A 23,322-nucleotide genomic window follows, 5' to 3' on the forward strand; every position below is an offset into this window, starting at 1 on the left:
ACACAGAAAAGCCGGGTCCAGAAACTCCAGGTCCAGCCGGGACTCGAACAAGCAACCTTCTTGCTGTGAGGTGACAGTGCTAACCACTGAGCCATTGTGCCGCCACCCATTTTTAGTATTAGTTAATGTAAAAATATATATTTTTCAGTAAAAGCTTAAATTTTAATATTCTGTTTTCTCAAAAACATGTAGATTTGGCAGCTAATAGTTTAAAAGTTCATTGAAGCTTGCGTTCAATTTGTATACATGCATTTCAGTCATATTTCTATCAGTTTTTGTATCCCCCCCAGAGCTTTTTGGAGACAGATTAGTTTGGGTCCCAGCACACTCATCTACTGTCCACTACGCTTACATCACTTCTTATGCATCCAGAAGGACGTGTCGCAGAAAGCCCTCAGTGTTTCACATGTGATAAAGGCTGGATACAAACGAGGTCAAATTCCTGCTGAGAGATTCACACTCTTGATCACACACCAAAAGCTCATTGTCTACATGGTTTTAGTTCAAGAATGCCCTGCAGATGCTAAAGGAAGATTATAGAACATCCTTGCCAAGTTTGTCAGCCTCACTATGTCTGCTACGTCTACAATGTGGCTCGACCTGTGATTCTTTAGAAATGAAGTGTAATAAAAAGAAAAGTGTATTCTCTTCTTTTCTGGGTGATTATCAGATGTGTGGCTAGTTCCAAGTTTGTGAAGTGTTGAAGTTCCCAATGTCTAGCCATTAGCTGATTGAGTCAATATGGTAAATAAGGTGCGCATGGACTCGGGAGTAGAATCTTCCTTTAAATCTGTTGCTATCCTTTAAGTAGTGTGCTGACCATCTGCTCTTGTGTGCGGTCCCCAAATCCTCAGAGAGCTCAGCAAAGTGCGCCTCTAATACTCTCCTTATGGCTCCTTATGCAATCTGGTTAAGCATTACCGAGTGCACTGAGGTGGAGTGTTTGTGTCTGCATGTGTGCAGTTTATGAGGCGTTGGAAGCCAGAAGTCAAGAAGTAGATTGTGTGCTGTATACAGAGCGTGTTACCATGTACAAATATGTAGTGGGATGTTAATAATTTAACTACTGTTCATTTTACATGCAGTCAAATTAAATGAGAAATTAGTTGTAGCTAATTTTATACTATTCCATAGATGCATAATAAACAACCAATATGAAATGTGCTTTATAGTTTTTCTTATTTTTTATTTTTTATTTTTATTTTATAGTTTTTATTATGAATAGTATATCTGTGCAATTTATTTACTTTGTAAATTATTTTCCCTCATAATCTTTACTCAAATACCATAAACATCCCTCCCCCTTCAAAATGCCTTTTCTTTGCTTCTTGTCACATGGAACGCCTTTAGGGCAGAGCTAGGGCTGGGAGATTTGGCCTAAAATGCAAATCTCGATTAAATAAACATTTTAACTCGTTTACGATTAATGAACCATTATTTATTTATTTTATGTTTTTGGCCTAATAGTTCACAGACAATTTTTTTTGTACAGTAAATATGCCCACATATTACAAGTGCGAGATTTGAAATAATTGAAGTAAACACACACTATCTACTATCTATGATTATTTATTGAACATCAATGCTGAAAACCTGAAATTAAAACACACGTTGCCTTAAAACGAGGCAGTCTGCGCCACCCACACTCGTCACCGCTACCAAACCAACCAATCACAAAGCTAACACTATGTATCGTTGTGACGTGTAGTTCCTTTTTGGAGAGGTGTGCAGGTATGCGAAGGCTGAAATTTACCCTTAGCAGAGCGGGGTCAGGTGACTCCACACACAGTAAGGAAAGTAATTGAAAAAATTGATCTGGAAAATTATATCATTATTTATAAATTAATTTTGATATATATATTTTTTTATAAATTATTTATCTATATATATATATATATATATATATATATATATATATATATATATATATATATATATATATATATATATATATATATATATATATATATATATATATATATATATATATATATATATATATATCCCAAGACAATATGTAGCAGCATTTGTGTAAATTAATAATGTGTTAAATACTATACAGTATATAAATAGCTGTATGATTGCATACATTGCCAATGTGTTGGAATGCATTCAAACCAGCATGATGTGATCTGTTAGTTTTATTGTAACACTCGCCGGTATCTATTTCCTTAACAGCTATTTTTCCACAAGTGGTATCCAAATACTCTACTTGAACAAGCCTTGGACTGCAGTTAAGCTCTAAAACAATCCTGATGTTTAAAAGATGTCCAAGTACGAGCTTCTTACTCGATCCGACACAATTCACCATTCTGCAAACGCTGCTGTGTAAACTAATGTGTCAGTTGTATCAATAGCAGTGGTGAACAGAGAGCTCAGTGAGACCTGTCTCTGCACCTGAGAGCTGGCGGGACTCCAGATATCAGCCACACTCATTGGCTCCTGATGAGAGACGGGCACCAGCACACAGGAGCTACATTGACTTCGCTAGCACAAAATAAATAAAGCCCTGCTCTTCGACGGGTATTGAAACCCTGAAGGCTGTTAGTGTTGGAGTTGTTGTTTCAGAGATAGCCCGTGCCCTCAGCTGAAATAACACATCAGATTGTGTGAAGACTGAAAGTAGAGTCATGCTTTGTTTAGCTTCAAACAAATGCAGGTCCGTGGGTGTTATTTGAAGTAAATGGACCTGTTTTTTAGAGCTAAAACGGATGTTTTCAGGTAAACATTGACAATTATGCTACGTTTATAGCAATTTGACGAAGCGATTGCTGTGTTTTTCTGTTTTATTTAAGTATACACATGGTGCTTCTGTAATGAATAGTAACCCTTGGTGACTATTCAGGCATTATGAACTGGTGGTTGTGAATCAAGTTATTGTTTGTCTGTTGGGGAAGGTGGCAGCTGGTGATTTTGGCACTGGGTTGATTTTCTGTGCTCTGTTGAGAGCAGATAGTGACCCAGTGTGTGCCGAGACGTGGATCTGTCCGTTCTTGATAGTGACTCTTAGATGAGTCTGTTTTAATCTCTTTAAGAACAGTAGCTGATCAACTTTGTTTGTTGGTTTGTTCAGTTATGTGACACAATAATTGAGAATACCAACTTAATTAGTTTTATTAATATTAGATATCTGAATAGACATTTGTTATAGGAATACCAGAAGCCAATCATGATATAAAAAAATATATATATTAAGGTGATTAATTTGTCAGTTTGTTGGATGTTGAAATACACTTTAGTGTCATTGTTTTGGTGTAATTACCCGTTTAACGTCCACTGAATGTTAATGAAAATGTACTCAAGAGATTTAATTAGTGTTTGGTTTACAGTTGTTGCATTTGATTATGAATAATGTACTGCTGTAATAAGTACATTCACATGAAATTTGTACACCTCAAAGAGACAGCCACTGAAAATGTCATTTGAAAGAAATGGACCTGGAATTTTACAAATATTACAAAAAAATGATATATATATATATATATATATATATATATATATATATATATATATATATATATATATATATATAGATAGATAGATAGATAGATAGATAGATAGATAGATAGATAGATAGATAGATAGATAGATAGATAGATATATATATATATATATATATATATATATATATATATATATATATATATATATATATATATATATATATATATACATATATAAATTGGTTGAGCTGATTGTTGATGTATTTCAAATACCTTGTCAACTGATATACTTTTTTAATTATTGCATTTATGTACTTAATAGTATATTTAATGATATGGGATGAGAATCAGCACCTCCAAGTCTGAGGCCATGGTACTCCTCCGGAAAAAGGTGGTTTGCCATCTCCAGGTTGAAGGAAAGTCCTTGCCCCAGGTGTAGGAGTTCAAGTATCTTGGGGTTTTGTTCATGAGTGAGGAAAGGATGGAACGTGAGATTGACAGGCAGATCGGTGCAGCAGTAATGCGGTCGATGTATTGGTCCATTGTGGTAAAAAAAGTCGAATGGCAAAGCTTTCGATTTACCGGTCAGTCTACGTTCCTACTCTCACTCTCACCAGTCATGAGCTTTGGGTCAAGATTGAAAGGACAAGATCTTGGATACAAGCGGCTGAAATGAGTTTTCTTCGCAGGGTGACAGGGTGCACCCTTATAGATAGGGTGAGGAATACTGTCACCTGGGAGAAGCTCGGAGTAGAGTCGCTGCTCCTCCACATCGAGAGATGTCAGCTGAGGTGGCTCGGGCATCTGTTTCAGATGCCTCCTGGACGCCTATCTAGGGAGATGATCCAGGCATGTCCCACCGGGAGAACACCTCGGGCAAGACCCAGGACACGCTGGAGGGGACTATGTCTCTAGGCTGGCCTAGGAACGCCTCAGGATCCCCCCGGATTAGCTGGAGGAAGTGTCTGGGAAGTCTCTCCTAAGACTGCTGCCCCTGTGACCCAGCCCTGGAAAAACGGTTGAAAATGAATGAATGAATGATGAATGAAATGTTTACTATTGATAGATATCTTTGTTTCACAAAAAAAACCATTATATATTGTGGCCAGAGATCTACAATCTGCTGCGGAACAGATTAATTAGCTGGTAATCTGTCCTTACAAGATAACCCCACCCACTAGATAAACCTGATTAATTGTTCCAATTGATAGCAAGCAATTAATGGTTTAATTTAATCATGCCTTACAGCAGTGGTCCCCAACTTTTTTTAGGCGACCATCAATCGTTTTCTCAGAAGATGACAAGCTGACAAAAGATTGCTGCAACTCTGAAACAAGTTTTATTCATGGAGAAAATTAAAAATCACTGCAGCGTTTGTCTGAGATAATTAGTCTTCCGAAATGTGTTTATTCCATACAAAGTATGAAGCTGATCGTTATTGTCACGTGACTTGCAGTGCGCTCTCGGCATTCTGAAGATGTTTTTAACTGGGTGCTTGTGTCACTCCCAATATGCGCATGCCTCCATTGGAAGTAATGACCTTGCACGCAGAGAAGATGCAATATTTGAACGGCCGACATCATTTACGATCTCCAGCAGTTGATCTTCTTTTTGCACAGACATGCTGGATTGACCTGATTTGTTCACAAATGGGTTGTGAATCCAATCCTTGGCAGTTCGTAGGTTCTTCACTGGGCCTTTTGCCATTTGCAAAGAAACGTTCTAAAGATGTTATTTTCTTGCTCATCTCCTAGCTTGTGGGTTAAATTTTGGTGCTCAAGTGACCGAAATGTTACCTAGAGAAATAAAATAATTTTCTAAATAAATTATCATTCAGATTCAGATAATAAATAAAATGGAATAATTAATGATTATTTGTGCTGCCCGGTACCAATTGATCCACAAACCAGTACCAGTCCATGGCCTGGGGGTTGGGCACCACTGCCTTACAGAATGTTGCAGTGGCTCGTATAATAGACAAATGAATTTCTGAAATCATTCACCTTGCTAATTGGATAATACTATCACTCATTGAAAAATCCAGCTAAATTCTAATGATCTCTTCTCTGTCTTCCTCTAGCAATTGTGATGTCTTGAAGCAGTATCTGGGCCTTTTGAAGGATGTGCAGTGAGCGCTGATGGAAACTGCTGCTCCAATATGAGTGTTCATGATGTTGGCGGTAGACGACGCTTTGAGGACTCCGAGCTCACCCTGCGCATCTACCCAGGTGTCATCGCAGAGGGCACTATCTACTGCCCCGTCGCCGCCCGTAAGATCACTTCGGCTGCAGAGGTCATCGAGCAGGTTATCGATCGGCTGCAGCTAGATCGGACAAAATGTTACGTCTTGGCAGAAGTGAAGGAGTTTGGTGGGGAAGAGTGGATCCTCAACCCCACCGACTATCCCGTCCAGCGCATGATGCTGTGGCCTCGCATGGCACTGGAGAACCGCTTCAGCAGCGAGGACTACCGCTTCCTGCTGCGCGAGAAGAACCTGGATGGCTCCATCCACTATGGGAACTTGCAGATGTGGTTGCACGTCACAGAAGAGCGCCGGCGCATGGTAGAGCGAGGCTTCTTGCCGCAGCCTTTGCCAAAGGACTTCGATGACCTGTGCAACCTGCCGGACCTCAACGAGAAGACCTTGCTGGACAACCTGCGCAGTCGCTTCAAGCAGGAGAAGATCTACACCTACGTGGGCAGCATCCTCATAGTCATCAACCCCTTCAAGTTTCTTCCAATATATAACCCCAAATATGTCAAAATGTATGATAATCACCAGCTGGGCAAGTTGGAGCCGCACATTTATGCAGTGGCGGATGTGGCCTACCATGCCATGCTGCAGAGCAGACAGAATCAATGCATTGTTATTTCTGGGGAGAGTGGATCGGGCAAAACCCAGAGCACCAACTTCCTGATCCACCATCTCACGGCTCTCAGTCAGAAGGGCTTTGCAAGTGGAGTGGAGCAGATTATTCTTGGTGCTGGACCAGTGCTGGAGGTAAGAGCTGATTCTAATGCAGTTTCGAAGTAAATTGTCTGAAAATCTGATTGGAATTACTGTGATATGAGTAGGAGCAGTGCACTCAATGTGCTATCAAGGCACAGAAATTGAAACTCTTAAGCCGTCAGTCTGTTCAAAAGCAGAGGAGTGAAAGTACATCACCACCAGATATACTTGTTCTGATGCTAGATGTTACACAGAGAAACTTTTTAAGCAATTTTGCCTGGCAGTTTTGCAGAGCGATGGTTCATGGCTACTTTCCTATTCAGAATGGGCAACATTAAATTTGTTGGCCTTCTGTTCGTTTATCTGTTATATTGTATCTGAATCCCATTGCCCTGTGCCTCACCTGATAGCCTATTGACAGCATCATTTCCTGAAGTTACCTGGCAAAATTGCTCAAGTTTGGCAAAAGTCTCATTAGCTTGAGCCTCCAACTCAATTACTGCCAAGTTAAATCTAATTTTTAATTAGACAGTGGCTATCAATAGACAGAATTTTTCATCCTAGAGTAAAATTTGGTTGCATATGCAAGAGATTTACACATCTTGTAGAGGGTTTATTCTCTTTAAAAAAATCATTCTATGTGCATAAAACTTGGGTCTCATTTGTCCTAAAAATGGGGCAGAAACATTCTGATGGCTGAATCAGGTTGTAAATGCCTCACTCTCCTTTCTTCTCCTCTTTCACTTGTCAGTGCCAATAGCCTAGTGGTTATGTGCATTGACATATAACACCAAGGTTCGATTCCCGGCTCAAGATCCTTTGCCAATCCTTCCCCTCTCTCTGCTCCCCATGATTTCCTGTCAATTATCTGCACTATTCTATCCATTAAAGATTAAAAACCCCTAAAAATTAATTTATAAAAAATAAAATATTAATAAAAAAAAAAAAACATAGTTTCTATCATTTTACACAGTTCTTATCATGTGAATGTATGTTCATGTGTTTGTGTGGGATTCTGCTACCATATAGTGCTCCCTGCTCATGATCACTACTGCACAGGCCCGAAAGTCTAGACTTAAAAGTTGAAACGGTCAGGCAAGGACATTTTTGGTAGACTCTACAGTGGTAGGAAGTATAGATGACTCCTGGAATGACTGACACTGTCGTAGCAATTTTAAGATTCAAGCACCTTCCATGTTTTTTATCCTCTATTTTGACCAGAGTAATATTACAGGGATCAAAGACTTGTTATGATTGCTGTACTAAAACACCTTTGTGTTTTCTTGAGTGTTTCCATCTTCACTTAATATGAGCAAAGCTTATTAAGCATCTTTGTCCTTAAGTGAGACTTACAATACTTTGGTATAGGGCTGGGCAATATTGCAAAAAATTATCACAATATTATGTTTCATATCATTCGATATTGATAATTATTGAATATTTTTTTAACAATACATTTAGAAATGTTAGGTTATTTTATTATTTAACCACTTTAACTATATTATTTTACAAACATTACTTAGGCAAATAGTTTTAATAGTCAAAACCAAAAATATTTAAACAAAATATCTGATCTCTTTTTAATAAAATAAACATAAGTGTTAAAGAGACTCTTAAACTTGATAAATTAAATGTTAGCAATGGTAAAAAAGTGTGTGCAATGGTAAAGAGTAAATAGTGAACAATCGAAGCAAACTTTAAGGTGTGAATAATAACGATACAGTAAACCTCAAACTCCGTAAACAACACAATTATGATAATCAAATCAGAACTGTCAAGTAAATGAACTAACCATCATTTTTCAAATACACACTGCAACATTACAAATTGTGAAGCTAAATGACTATATTACCCCTATGCTAAGACATCCTTACATTCATTTTTATTTACAATCTCGTTACTGCTCCTATATGGCACTCGTTTTCGCGTGTGTTGTTATTCTGAACTGAAGTGACAAGCGCGAGTGTGTGGTTTCCTTCACCATTTACAATGGACACTGTGCTCGCACTCCCCTGGTGTCTCTCATAATTAGGCGACCATCAAGCGTTTTCTCTGAGTCTGACAAATAAACCAATCATTGCTGCAGCTCTGATGCAAGTTTATGGAGAAAAGTAAAAAACTGCAGTGTTTGGGTGCGCTATGTTTGTCTGAGTTAATTAGTCTGTCATTATTACTGAAATGTGTATATTCCCTACAAAGTGTCAAGCAAATTGGTTAGTTCTACTTACATGATTTTTGTTGCGCTCGCAGTATTTTAAAAAGTTGAGATGTTTTCAATTAGGTGCGGCTGAAAAATGTTCACGTGCGTGCCACTTGCACAACATGTGCACGTCACTCACATGCACATCGCGCAAGTTGCACGCATTCATTGGAAATGACAAACTTACACCCTAAGCTTATTGGCATTGCTTCCAAGACGCATGCTCATTTTAATAAAACTATAGCGCTTCATATCGAAACTACATACCAAAACTACATATCGAATCTTATTTTATCAATATTGACAATGGCGTTTGGTCAATAAACATCGATACCTATTTTATCGCCCAGCCCTACTTTGGTATGTTGCTTACTTTCAGGATAAATCATTTTATTTAAGTTGTTTATTTAAAGGGCACCTAGGTTAGCCCTTTTTTCAGATTTAATATAAGTGTTTTGTGTCTCCAGAATGTGTCTGTAAAGTTTCAGCTCAAAACACCCATCAGATTTTTTATTATAGCTTTTATTAAATTCCTATTTATAAATATTTTCACTGGGTGGCAGTTTTGGTGTACTGCTCCTTTAAAGCTAGTCCTTCCCGCCCACCGTTTCTCCGTGCCTTAATCTCCTCCCTCGGCTGCGTCAGACAACAGACAGACTTAAAGGAAGCAGATCTCACGTAGCGTTTGTGAGAAATACTACAGTAAGAACTTTACCAATGAGTATTTGTTGTGCAGTTGCATCGATGAGTCACACAAAGTTCACGCACGCACACGCTCACACAGATACACGCGCACACACACACCGCAGCAGACACAAACACACACGCACACACACACACACGGACAGAGACAGAGCGCCTGTTTAGCTTTGCACTCTTTTTGCACGCATATGTGACAGGCTACAGGTTAATCCTCACTACTGTATGGATATCTGTTAAGTTAATGTACAAAATAAATCTGATTTAACGTCCACAAAGCAGGGTTGAAGCGTCTTCCTTTATAATTGTTCTGGCACGCGGCTGTGCTGATGAAGTAAAGCTAAGCTAAATCGCTGTAATTCATTACACAAATGCTCTGTTTTAAAACATTCTAAACATGTGAAACTTACTCTTGATCACATTTGATGATGATGGATGATCCTAGCAAACTGAACACCCCTTTTATACCGGTTGCTTTGTGCACGTCTGGTCTTGTTGATATGATTATACACGTGACTACCGAGACATGTTAATACGCGCAGCTGTCAATCAATTCGGTGGGCGGGGGGACCGCACTCCTACGTAAAGTTGCGGTTGATCTGAAAACCGCTCCAATTGGTCCAGCGTTTTTATGTTGCTAAATTGAAAAAAAAGGACTGGGTGTGTTTTTATCACCCCAATATGACGGTGTATATACCATACATGCACGTATGTCTGTCCAAACAGCTTAAAAAGTAGATTTTTCACCAGGTGCCCTTTAAGTATATTGTTTACTTATTTCATGTTTATTTTAAATGGTCTGACAACATCGAATCAAAACATGATTTGCTGCGTATGCTTTTGTGCGCATACTGGAGTCAGCATCTAGTATGATAGGTGTTGAAATGCACCATTAATTGTTGTGTGGTAATCTGTTGTGTGGTTTGGTTTTTGCTTGCATTTACTTTTTAAAAAAAAATCACAAATTTGCAAATTTTACAATTTACTGCAAATAATTTTCATTAATTCTTAAAATTTTATTAATTACTTTTTTGACTGAAGTGTTATTACAAACAGGATAGATTGGTTGTCTGTATGACCTTTGACATTTTTGACTGTCTTCTGGCTGTCAAGCCCTTAAATGACTATTTTGCAGCTACTATCAAAACTTTGTGCTTATAGTTTATAATTTATAAGCCTTAAATTCTGTCTCCCATTGACACATAAGCCATTTTGCCAGACCCTTGGTTGGTATTCCTGCCTTGTCACACTATCTGTATATTAAACACCATCATGCATGTTCTGATTGTGATTATTGTTGCTTCATTCAATATTTTCAGTTTCATTCTAAACAGACGAGCTTGTCATGTCAGTCTATCTCTTGTCTTTGTGTCTTGAGTCCCGAGGCCTTACCTTTGAGTTCTCCACTCTCAGGCCTCTGTTTGAAAACGCTCAAAGTCACACCTCCAATAAACCAAGGCATTGTGTTGTGCAGTTGCCACATTCTTTGATTTGCTTATAGTTTCGTGTACTCTGTGACCCAGATAAGCTCTTGAGTGATGATAGTTTAGAAAGTCATGAGATACAATGTTGCATTCAAAATGCAGCCGAAAGAACAAGTTTTAGAGCTGTTCTTGTGGATTCCAGTAATGCCAGTGATTCCTTTGGCTTTTGTCACCAAGAAGCACAAGATCATGTTTTGATAACATTATCAAAGTTACTGGAATGGTTTTTCGTTAATAGAAGGATGAGCGTTTTAAAAGAATCAGTTTGTATGCATTTGATAAAGGGTTAGTTCGTCCAAAAATTTTAATTCTCTAGTTACTCATGATTATGTTCCTTCAGTCAACTAAGACCTTCATTCAAATCCAGAACACAAATGAAAATATTTTAGATGAAATCTGAGCTCTTTCATACTTTAAAGACAAGACATTAAAAGTCCAGAAAATCAACTAAAGACTTTCCATGTGACTTTAGGGGTCCAACCGCAATCATACGAAGCTCCAAGAACACTTTTGTACACAAACAAACTGTAAAAACTATTTTGTTTGCTTGTCTTCCTCGTCAGGTCAGGGTGTTTGTTTACTACGTGCATATTACATATTATTGCATAATACGCTTCTGAATCTAATGGCAGTATGTCGTATTGCCTATAGTAATCGCGCACCCTGATGGAAGAAATTAGCTGTGTTTCCATCCACCTATTTTTATGCACATTTTGGATATGCTCATAAGAAAACGGATGATGGAAATGCTAAGATGTGCATACATTTTGAAAATGCAAATAAAAAATAGTAGGATAAACTTTTTATTCGATGAGAAAAGATCTGCATAAGCTCCGGTGGAAACACTTACCGAACAAATTCCAGTATGCGCATTAAAAAGGTCATGTGATTTTTGTTATATGAGATCATGAGATGATAAAAATGTGTGTGAATGGATAAACCAGCAGGCTGAGCACATTGTAAAACATCTGAAATGTCATATTTGATCATTCTAAAATGCTAATTCAGTAGTAGTGTTATTATATTATTAATTACCTCCTGAAGTGTCTGCGCTCCATGTCTCACACCTTCAAACACCACCACACGTTCATTGCATATCGGCATTTGTCTTCTGAGGCGCAAGTCATTTATTAAATGAAGAAAAGATTCATGCAGCTTCTCCTGCCACAGTAAATTCAGTTTACTGTTGATATTTGGTGCCAGATCATCAGGAAGTGACGATTTTGTTCTCTTTGACTCACTGGATGGAAACGCTGCTTTATTCGCAAGTCTTTTATGTGATATTCCTGTTTGCGCATAAATTTAATTCGCGTCTTTGGATGAAAACATAGATATTGCCCAACAAAGTCATTTAGTAAGTAATTAATAACCATATTTTCATATTTGGGTGACCTATTTGAACAATGAAGCCAGATGCAAACCATGAACATCTTCTGCCAAGAAATATAGTTCATTATTGGCAGATTTGTAGCTTCATTGTTGTAGTTGCTATTAATATTCGTCTGATGTTTAGTGACAAGTGTGCATATATCATGTCCTTTCAGAATTTTGTTTTGAAACAGATTGTTCTGGCAGCTCTTTTAAAAAATCATATTATGTCATCATTGACTTCATTCTTTCATGGAACATACAAGGAAATGTTTGTCAGAATGACTGTGGATCTTTATTTAATCAACTTGCTCGATCTTTCGCCTTTTTATATATAGTGCAATATAATGTTTAGCTTTGTTTCAGGAAATTTATTCAATGCCACTAATGCTTATTGGTTTATTTCTGCAGACAAGCTCTTCTACATTGCATAGTAGTTGACTGATTAAGTTTTGTTAGTGAAAATCTATAAACTAAACTGGTTACGTCAGGTTAGTGAGAATCCTAAAATGTGCGATTTCTGCTGGTCGAGATTGATTTTAATGTAATAATCTCAATATAATCCCTGACTTTTTGGCCTGCCGTGCACAAGCTTACAAAAGGCTAATGTTTAAGCATATGGGTTAATGTCCAACCATCTGGCACAATTGAATGGGTCTTGAGTGGAGAGGATGGGCTTTAATTGTTTGCAGAGTGAGATTGTGGCCCTGCTCATTACTGATTAATGCAGAGCGTGTGTGAAGTGGCCGAGCACACAGACCTCTTTTCTTCTTTACTCACATCAAGGTGACACATATGTCACTTTATCTAATGACCGCTCTGGAGCTCTTTAAGTGCAAGTGAGTTAAGGCTGCTGGTGTACAAGTCTGTGGTGTTAATGAGAATTTGCCATTGCTGGATTACATGTGTTTTTGCTAATGGGTTTTTAAAGAAGGTTCCTAAATTAGTTTTGGAGGCCTCTTACAATAGTCTTACTTTAGGCATCATTCTTAAGATTTAAAAAAATAAATGTCATCAGTTGAGATTTAGATGGGACATATGAACTTGTAAAACTGCTAGCCCGACATCCTGAGGCTATTATGTTTTCAAGTCTGGCTACTAAAAATTCTAAATGGGAGAAAAAAATCTAAATGGAAAGAAGAATATAGCCTATTTTAGTGCTTTTAACTTTTTTATTAATATTAAATAAATACAATAAAAAAAATTAAAATGTGGTTTGTCAAAAATATACGGTGCATGTACCCTATAATGAATGCTGTTATGTTTTTTATTTATTTAGAAAATAATGTCTTTTCTATTCAAGCTATTAGAATTTATTTCTGGCTTCCAAAAACTGAAGAGTGCCTGCCCGAGTCCTGAACTCCCATATGAGTTTTTCCTTGCCAATTAAAAGTGCAGTATGTATGCTTCACATCCAATGGTTGAACTAGGTATTGCACTTCTGGTTTAAAACATGCAAGAGCAGGTTGCCAGATTGATGACACCAACAAAGGCTGATTTAAATCTTAATTTAAACTTTACCATTTCATGGAGTGCAGTGAGTGCACTATTCTGTGCTTTCGAATGGCTGTATTTGAATTTCTGTCGGGTTTCGTCTGGTGCAAACACCCAAATTGCATATCACTGCAAATCTCATCACATAGTGTGTTTTTAGGAAACAGGGTTACAGTGTAACCTGCTCACCTAATGTTTTCGCTTGTAATGTTTATGTTATTTGCTAATTATTAACCACCTCATGTGGAACTCTGAATATGCATCTCATTTCAGAGTCTGCTACTGTCCACCGGAGGTCGCATTTCGGTCACAGATGCATTCTCTGAGAGCCTTTCTGACTGAATGAATCAAATATGCGGTTTTCCACCAAAAGCAAACTGAGGTGGTGAAATATAATTGGTTAAACTGGCATTGGGCGGGTTAAAGGGACCAAAACAAAGACAGACGGCACATAACACACATTTTCTAATAAGAATATCTGACTTTAGCATTGTTTTTCAGATAAACAAGAACGTTCACTTAGCATGTTTCTTAAATATCTGCAAACATTCTGTGGTATTTTTATGCTTTAAATGAGTCAAAAATATTCATACAGCATCTTTAATGTTTGGAAAACACTCCTGCGACTCATTTCATTTACAGTAATGGCAGTTCTGTGGCTGCGATATACAAAAATACTATCATGAGTTTTGGAATAATTCATCGAGAGCATAAAAAAATATTTTAGTCACAAAAAGGCAGTTAATGTAATTTATCTCGTTTTGCAATAGTTGTTTTAAATCAACATTTCGAACATACTACAGAATTCTTGCTCAAGTGTGTATTTGTAACTAGACTATTGACTTTGCCTGAAGCAGTAGGATTTGAGCCATAACTTGTGGTGGTCTTTTAGATGAAATCATTACCTAGAATCTTAAAACACCCAAACAACTATTTCCACACCCTGGCAACCAACCAAAGCACTAATACATCACGACTAAGAAAAAATAGTCGTGTTTTCGTGTATCACATAAAAAATAATAATAACAAAATACTACATGTGTGATTCAACTATGAACTGCTTGTAAAAATAATTTAAGCAGTCCTGTGATGTTGTCTAATACATTTAATACAGTGTTTGTTAATGTTAGTTATCGAAAATAATGTTGTTCATTGTTGGTTCATGTTAACTCACGGTGCATCAATGTTAACAAGCATGAATTTAAAAGTAAATAATGCATTAGTAAATGTTGAACTATGTTTAATAAATGCTGTACAAGGATTGTTCATAATTAGTTCAGTTAGTAAATACGTGAACTACTAAAACCCTATTGTAAAGTGTGACCATTAAACCTCTAACATGCATTGTAACTGTTGACTTTGTCCATAGGAAATCATTCATTCATTCATTCATTTTCTTTTCGGTTTAGTCACTTTATTAATCTGGGGTCGCCACAGCAGAATGAATCACCAGCTTATCCAGCATATTTTTTACGCAGCGGATGCCCTTCTAGCTGCAACTCATCACTGGGAAACATCCATACATACTCATTCACACGCATACATACAACAATTTAGCTTACCTAATTTACCTACATATACCTCCTGTCTTTGGTCTTGTGGGGGAAATCGGAGCACCCGGAGGAGACCCATGCAAACCCGGGGAGAACATGCAAACTCCAACTGACCCAGCTGGGGCTCAAACCAGTGACCTCCAGTGCCACCATGCTGCCCCCATGTGATATCATTAAAACAAAAAAAAAACAACCCTCCAAATTAGCTTAGAGTGCTATCACAAACTTAATTTGACAAAATTGTTGATCAAACTGTTTTACAGTGCAAGTTAAAGTGTTCAAGGCCTACAACAGAAGTTCATATTTGGAATAAGCAGTGCAATGTAGCCTGGCAGTCCACCAGTTTGTTCTTCTTCTTTACCAGGCTTTGGTATTGGGTATAATCTTCACTGAAGCGTAATGTTTCTGCTGGAGTGAGAATATCAGTTTCAAAGGCTCATCTCGCGCTGGCTTTCCGCCAGAGCAGTAGCACTGATAGTTGAGAGTCTGTGTTATGAGTTGGCTAATATGTAGTAAGGATTATTCATCCCACAAACCTTCGGCTGTCATATTTAAAGAGCTGTTGACTCAGTGCTTGGGATTTGTTGCACCGCTGGTATCTTTAGTCATAGCAATTGTGTTGTAATACATCAGACAGTTGGGAATAATTTCAGTTATGTTATCTGGAAGTGTCGGTTGTATCGACATGGTGGAACTCTGATGGTTCTTTGTATGACCTTCTGTTTTCATTCATGTTTGGTTTGACTTTTGCAGGACTTTGTCAGAGGCCAGTTTAATGTCAGAATTTTTGTCACTTCCAATGTTCGCTTTTGAAAATGTGTCCAAACTTTTTTTGGATTCTTAACCATTTAAAATGAAGTACAGTTCAAGTCAAAATGCTAAAATTTTGACTCTGATTAAAAAAAAAATTGTAATAGATGGATGAGTATGGCAGGATGTCATTCCTACCGGTAAATGTGCGTTTCATGTCGAATGCGAAAGTGAAAGCATGCTGAAATATCAACAGAAAATTGACTAAAATTATTGATCATTTTTCCATATTTTAATTCTATAATATTTTGTATTAGGCCTATTGTTTTGTTCATTTCTGCACTGACACCTAGAAAGAAAGATCAACAATGATCTGCTTCATGATCAGACTGTAGTCCCACTTCATCTGTTATTTCTCTCTATAATTTAAGCCTATAATGCAAGACTTAACAACTGAAATGAAGCTATGTATGAGAAAGTCTTCCTCCCTGATTTATATTTATTGACTATCTGTTGGTGTCAAAAATATGGTGCACTTTTTTCATTTATAATGTCGTATTGCTGATCATAATAAATTAAAATAACCACATATGACAGCTGAGTGGAATCCATGGGAAAATAAACCTTGAAAATCATACCAATGTGAGGAGAGTTTACACGCACGTGACTTGTTTGAACTATTTTGTTCCATTTAGAAACTTTGCCTTGTGAAAGAGAACTGCACTAAGAACATTATAACAATTTTAATCTCAGTTTCGGAACAAAACAATGGATCTACATGTGTAAAAGCACCCTAAATTCTTGCTGTCTTTGAGTTTCATTTGCGAATGAAGTATAATTTAATTAATTTATAGATAAAAAAGGGCAACTCTTTATCGACTACTCCAAGAATTGTCTCTAATAAGGAATTTTCTTCATATTACATTTCAAATGTTTGAAACTTCTAAATGTTTGCGTAATTATTATTGGTGTTAAAATTTTTTGTTTAAATGCATCATCATTATATCCCACAGTTCATTTTTTCCAGTATCTAAAACCTCGGCACGGTCCTTAGCTCTGCGCTTTAACGGTGTGCTGGGTTTGAAGATATTTGTGTGATTGTATGACGGTGTGTGTGAAGTAAGGGTCTCTGGGAATTTGGCAGGGTGTTTGGGTTCGTTTCCAGGCCTAAGTGAGCCTCTGTGTTTTTCAGTCCAACAGAAACATTCCAGTTAGAGCCATATGAGAATCAGTCCGGGTCACAGCATGGCCGTTCCTCCTCAGCCACACTGTAATGAATCTTTAATACCTACTGTCATTAGTCTTAATGCGCTACTGGGATTATTGTGAATTACTGCTAGCGCTGGGTGGGGCGTCAGAGTTCGGGGGGATTTACTGTATGTTAGTATTCATCATCCTGGCAGAGATTTTCTTCAACGGAGTAAGGCCAAGAGTCCCTTGATCATTTGGTTTTTATGTGAAAAAATCAATGTTGTGTGACCTTGAGGTGCACAAAGATGAGGCCCGCTGGATTTACATCCAAGTCAAATTATGTATTTGAAACGCTTATATTTACTTAAACTCCATCCTGATTTTATGAGCAAGTATTTTATGAGGGGATGATTGTGTATACATTTTTGCAAAGAATAAGGTCATAAATGTTCATCCTTAAAAGCACGTTATATAATTTTCATCACTTGAAGGTGTGTATTCACAATAAACAAATAACTGTTTTGATAACTGTGTAACTGACTGTGGAATCACAGCAGTTGTTGTCTTCATTGCGTGCTACAGTACACATGTAGAAATCATGTTCATACATTAGCTAAAGTGTTCAAAATGTTTTATCATAGTAGCATGATGCAAAGTTTTACAGTTCTATCACAATTCTGTTCTGTGCAGTCTAATTAAACACGCAACATATTAATAGTATCTTTGCTGTGTCTGTTTTCTTTATTACAAAACTGGATATTGAGGGTGTGTTATGCCATTAACAAGATGATACTGGACATGCTTTATGTAACTAGTTAAAATGGCTTATTTCTCTGGATTTGTACATCAGGATTTTTTTAAGGAAATTGTCACATTTAAAGGCTTAAAAGCACAAACTGTTGCTCCACAATTGACAAGTAGTCGCAAGCAAATTAAACTTTAGTGACAAAGCAGCACTGGCCCAATTGCGCCAGTAAGGATCCCGAGGTCTCTCATGCTGGCCTTATTATTGAGCCCTGAACATTCTTCAAAGCATTTGGGATAATTTAAATACATATGTCAGCAAAATACATATTGTGTACATATTGTGCCTTCAAACATGTGAATGGGGTGTAAGCAAATGTAAGTGTACGAATGAAATTATATTACCACCAATTTAATTGATGAATGTTGAATTATGAGAGTGTGTTGGGAAATGTGCGTGTTCTTTTTGACAAATCTAAATCCTACATTATGGATGACAAAATATCTACAATGACAAATGAATAACAAATAATGTCGGTGCTCGATGGATGAGGAATTCATAAAGATACACAAAAAATCATAAGTCCAAGGCATTTGAAAAGTTATTGAAAAAGTTAAAAAGCTTTTATTGACATGGCTATTGTTAAAAAAAAAAAAAAAACAGCACTATGGACCCTTTTCTCATTTTGGGTTTCTCAGTAGTGGAAGTCATCATGATTGAAAAATTTAGAGCGTAGTGAATGGGAGAGTACAACATATAATTTTTTGATAAAACTATTTGCTGAAATAATTAAAGAAAGACTTTATGATGGTATTATCAAAACTTTCAGAAAAAGGAAAAAAAAATGTGCAAGACTGATAACGGTAGTGAGAAGAGAGAACAACCTCAAATTTACTCTCGTTTTTTTTACTCTTTATTCTGCAGTTTTATTTGAACAATTTTACTTACTTTTTGAGTGTCTTGGACTATTTTTATTTTAATTTTTTTATTTTTTTTTGCACAAAAACGAATAATGTGTGAATATCAATTGAATAATGGATATCCTTCTGAAAGTGTTCTGTATGCAGTGTACCCACTAGTCATGGAATGTCTGTAATATCGTGAAATTATAGAAGGTCTGTTCCAGACAAGTCAGGGAATTGTATTTTTTTGCTCAAATCAAGGAATGACAGAGATTTTTGTTTTTGTTGAACTTTTACTTTCCATTTATCACATTTTGTAATTTTTCTGTGGCATTTTATTGCTTTCTTGGTTCTTAAACCAGCCAAGGGCGTAGGATTAGCATAGACAGAGGGGACCTGTCCCCACCAATATCCATCGTTTGCTGAAATGTCCCCACCAATAATTTAATCAACTCAAAAAAAAAAATTATAATAATAATAATGCTCATTCTACTGTCATTATCATACAGAAAGGGTTAAATCACGTTCTCTACTCAAGTTTTACTTCCCTAAACCAATGCTCTCAAACTCAATTCCTGGAGGGCCGCAGCTCTACACAGTTTATCTCCCAACCACCTCCAACTCCACCTGCTTAATAGTCTCTAGTAGTCTTGAACACCTTGAATAGTTTAATCAGCTGTGTTTGATTAGGGTTGGAGCTAAACTGTGCAGAGCTGCAGCCCTCCAGGAATCCAGTTTGAGACCTATGCCCTAAACGCATATGGGCATTGTGATTGGTTGTGCCTTACCCTGCATGTTAAGTGACAGGCTTCTACAGTACGTTTGGATGTTCACAGCACCAAAACTGCAAGAAAATAGGTTCCCACCAATATCAAAAGCAAATCTGTGCCCTTGCAACCAGCAATCACAAAAGTCAAATGCAGGCCCTAGATTGCACCTCTTAAAAAACTGTATGTGGCTGTTTCTTGTGTGGACAATTCTCAACACTACAGCGACCTGTTTTTCCTGTTTATTATAGGTGAACATTTTAATCAGTGAAAGTCAGGGAACTTGAAATCTGACTATGAACTTAAAATCTGACCCTGAATATGTGATTAAATACTCACAATGGGTTATATTTTTTGGGATTTTAATGCACAGATTGACTTCACATCATTTTTGTCTGAATCTAGATGACATCATATACAGATGTGAGTAGGGCAGGATGTGACGAGTCTGCTGAAAGTATTCTAAAGTTCAGAAATCTTAGCAGCTGTTAATGGAAATTCCAGTTCACTCAGAGGTCAGCAGTTACATGGTAAAAACAAGCTAACATACAAACTGGAATCTTATGTCACATCACCCAAATGATGTTTAACAGTTTACCAGAGCAAGAAATTTCACAATATTTCCCATAATTTTTTTTCTTCTGGAGAAAGACTTGTTTTATTTCAGTTAGAATAAAAGCAGTTAAATTTTTTTCATTTTTTACATTTTAAGGTCATTTATTATTAGCCCTCTTGAGCAATGATTTTTTCGATTGTCTACAGAACAAAGAACTGTTAAATAATGACTTGCCTATTAACCTAATTAACCTAGTTAAGCCTTCAAATGTCACTTTAAGCTGAACATGTCACAAAGGCGCTTAACATTGAAATTCTAGGAAAGTCTAAAATTTGAGTTAAAATAGAGTTAAAATTCAGTTTAGTTCAGTTCAGTGTGGTTTAAATTTTACTACTGAAAGTTAAAACACTGAAGAGCAAATCCCAAACCAAGCAAGCCAGTGGTAAGGAAAAAAAACTTCACCAATTGTTCGAGTGAAGGAAAAAACCTAGAGAGAACCCAGCCTTTGTTGGGCATGACCATTTTTCTTCTGGCCAAACTTCCTGTGTGGAGCTGCAGTCTAAGTGACGGAGGCTGGAAAATGCTGGACGTCCATCGTGGAGAACTGCAGGTGTGAGTAGGTCACCGGGGTTGATTAGGCTGGCCCACTGGATCAATGCGGGGACTCATCTGTCACTGTGGTCTTACAGGAATCAGTCTTATGCTCAGCACTCCTCCATAACCACCACAGCAGCTGCTCAGAATACGGCCTGGTCCAAGATTATGGAAAGCTTGGCATCATTTCATCACAGGTCTAGGATAGCATCAATAGCATTGTATAATCTCTAGGGGCCTTGGGATGAGTATCCCCAGGTGGAAAAGAGAATAAATAAAATAAATAGCGTAGCTGCTGCTGTAATAAATCAGTTATTAGAAATGAGTTATTAAAACTATTATGTTTAGAAATGTACTAAAAAAATCTTCTTTTCTGTTGAACAGAAATTGGGGAAAATATACAGGGGGTAATAATTCTGACTTTAACTGTACATTGGTTTTAATTGAAAAAGGATGAAAAGTTTTAATTTACCTAATTTTTTATATTTAATTTAACTTAATTTTACTTACTTTTAGTTAATTTAACTTAACTTATTATTTAACATATTAATGATTCGCTGCATGTGGACAAACGTATCTGGAATGCAAAAATAACATAGATCATTAATAATTGTAGAATGGCATTATCACAGTTTACAGTATGACAAAATTGTCCATCCTGCTCACATTCCCAGACTTCCTGCATGTCTCCCAGATTCCTTTCCAACACCAGATTCCATCAGTTCCTCTCGCAGCAGAAAAACTCATCCCCTTTGAGTTAAAACATCAGTCTGTCTTTTCAAAACATGTTTAATTTCAAGCATCGCAAGCCAGTTTTGTTTACATACAAGGAAAAACAAACATTGGGAACACTTACCTTTGTATCCCGAATTACTAGTAGTAGGCCTCATGAATAATATGGCCAATCATTAAGCTCATTCATTGTTGACATAGTTTATTATTGTTGTAAATGGCCTGACTGTTGACTGACTTCACCTAGATGTTCAGACCAGTGCATGAACTGCATTGTTGAACTGAACGTTACATACTAAACACACTGTTCATGCTAATGAATGGCTTTTCTTTTCCGTACAGCTGTGCTTTATTTATAGAAATAAGTCAAGCTTTTTGCGCCATGTCTTGTAGTGAAGACAGCACGACTGGTAGTTTAGATACTGTCATTGGTGATAAAGGCTGGTACGGAACTAGAGTTCACTTTAATAGTCATTGTGTAGATTTATTCTGACAAGTAAACTACAGTACATCATATAAATCTTCAGACAAAAAGAAAAGCATGCCCATTTTTCCTCCAACAGTGTCTCTTTTTAAGTTGTTTTGTAACCACAGGAGCTTGTAAATTCTACTCATGCCATTTAGGAGAGACACGTCCACATTCCAGCCTTACAGCATGTTGAAATTAAAAATTACGACACAAATGTTTGCGTTTAGCTATAGCTTAACAATGTGTACTGGTCTTTGGTCAGGCACAGATGTTCTTCTCATCCTTTCACATATAATTGCATAAGTTTGTGTGTGTGAAGGCTGCATTTGCTGTGTTTCTTTATGACTTGCATACAGAACAGCTGCTTTACAGAATTACTTCAATTAAAATAATTATAAATTGTCCATGGTGACACGTTGGCCAGTTAGCACTGTCGCTTCGTAGCTAGAAAGTTCCTGGTTCGAGGCTCGGCTGGGTCAGAGGGCATTTCTGTGTAGAGTTTGGATTTCTTTTTGTGAATAATTTTTTTTTGCGATTAAAAATGACTGATTTTGTGGCAGTAATTCCCAGAAACTTGTGGACAATTTTGCGATTAAAATATATAAATATAAAAAAATATACATATAATCTTATTTACCATATTAGGTAGCCTACTATGTTAGGCGCGCAGTCTGACACAATGACACAAATCATAAAAATAAAGCTTCTTTATTTTGGTCTCTTGTCAAAACAAGATCTAAAACAGATCTAAAACGATAGGGATTAAGCCAAAAGAAGGCTGTATAATTTTTATGCACAAACTTACTTTTTCTCTCTCAGATTTCGCTTCCTGCAGCATCTGACACGTACCTCACTCAGAAAATGCATTAGGGCTTCCTCTACTCTAATACACCTAAAACACGGATTGCCGTAAAAATCGTCGCAGGGAAGCATTTTGGTTTTCTCTCGTTAACTGCAGGGAAAGAGTTAAACAAAATCACTTATCGATTTCATGAACATCATAATACCATAAAACCATACATGCAAAGCACAAATAATGTCTTTCAATTCTGTCAAGTCCAGCGGCCACCATGCTTGAACCAGGCTCCATCATTGTAAGCTGCTTGCTGTTCTGTCTGTTCCACTGCTCTGTTTGTAGATGTTTGCTCACGCTTTATTTTGCAGTCTTAAGCACGTCAAATGCACAAAACGCCCAATTTGCACCACAGGATGTCTAATCGCATCTTTGCTTTGACTTCACATGCAAGTCTGCTAACTGCACAGGCTGCACAACAGCCCCCTGCCCCCATGTAATGTAATGCTTGTGATGCCGTAGGCTAGACTTCATTTTTCGAGACACTCATAAAAATCACATGCACTGTGTATGCAACGTCTATAAGTCATGTAAAACAGGTGTATAGGTGAATTGAACAAGCTAAATTGACT

General features: G+C 37.1%; 1 protein-coding gene across 7 annotated transcripts in view; it reads left to right on the forward strand.

The window, feature by feature from the left end:
- The window catches only part of myo9aa (myosin IXAa), a 258,992-nt gene that overhangs the window by 57,856 nt on the left and 177,814 nt on the right, over window positions 1-23,322 (forward strand). For all 7 annotated transcript variants that reach the window (XM_056462171.1, XM_056462177.1, XM_056462176.1 and 4 more), the window contains exon 2: window positions 5,524-6,444. In XM_056462171.1, coding sequence (XP_056318146.1) covers window positions 5,602-6,444 — 843 coding nt within the window. In that variant the 5' untranslated portion in view covers window positions 5,524-5,601. The remainder of the gene's footprint in view (window positions 1-5,523; window positions 6,445-23,322) is intronic.

This window comes from Danio aesculapii, chromosome 7, assembly GCF_903798145.1.
Source record: "Danio aesculapii chromosome 7, fDanAes4.1, whole genome shotgun sequence".
Classification (NCBI taxonomy): domain Eukaryota; kingdom Metazoa; phylum Chordata; class Actinopteri; order Cypriniformes; family Danionidae; genus Danio; species Danio aesculapii.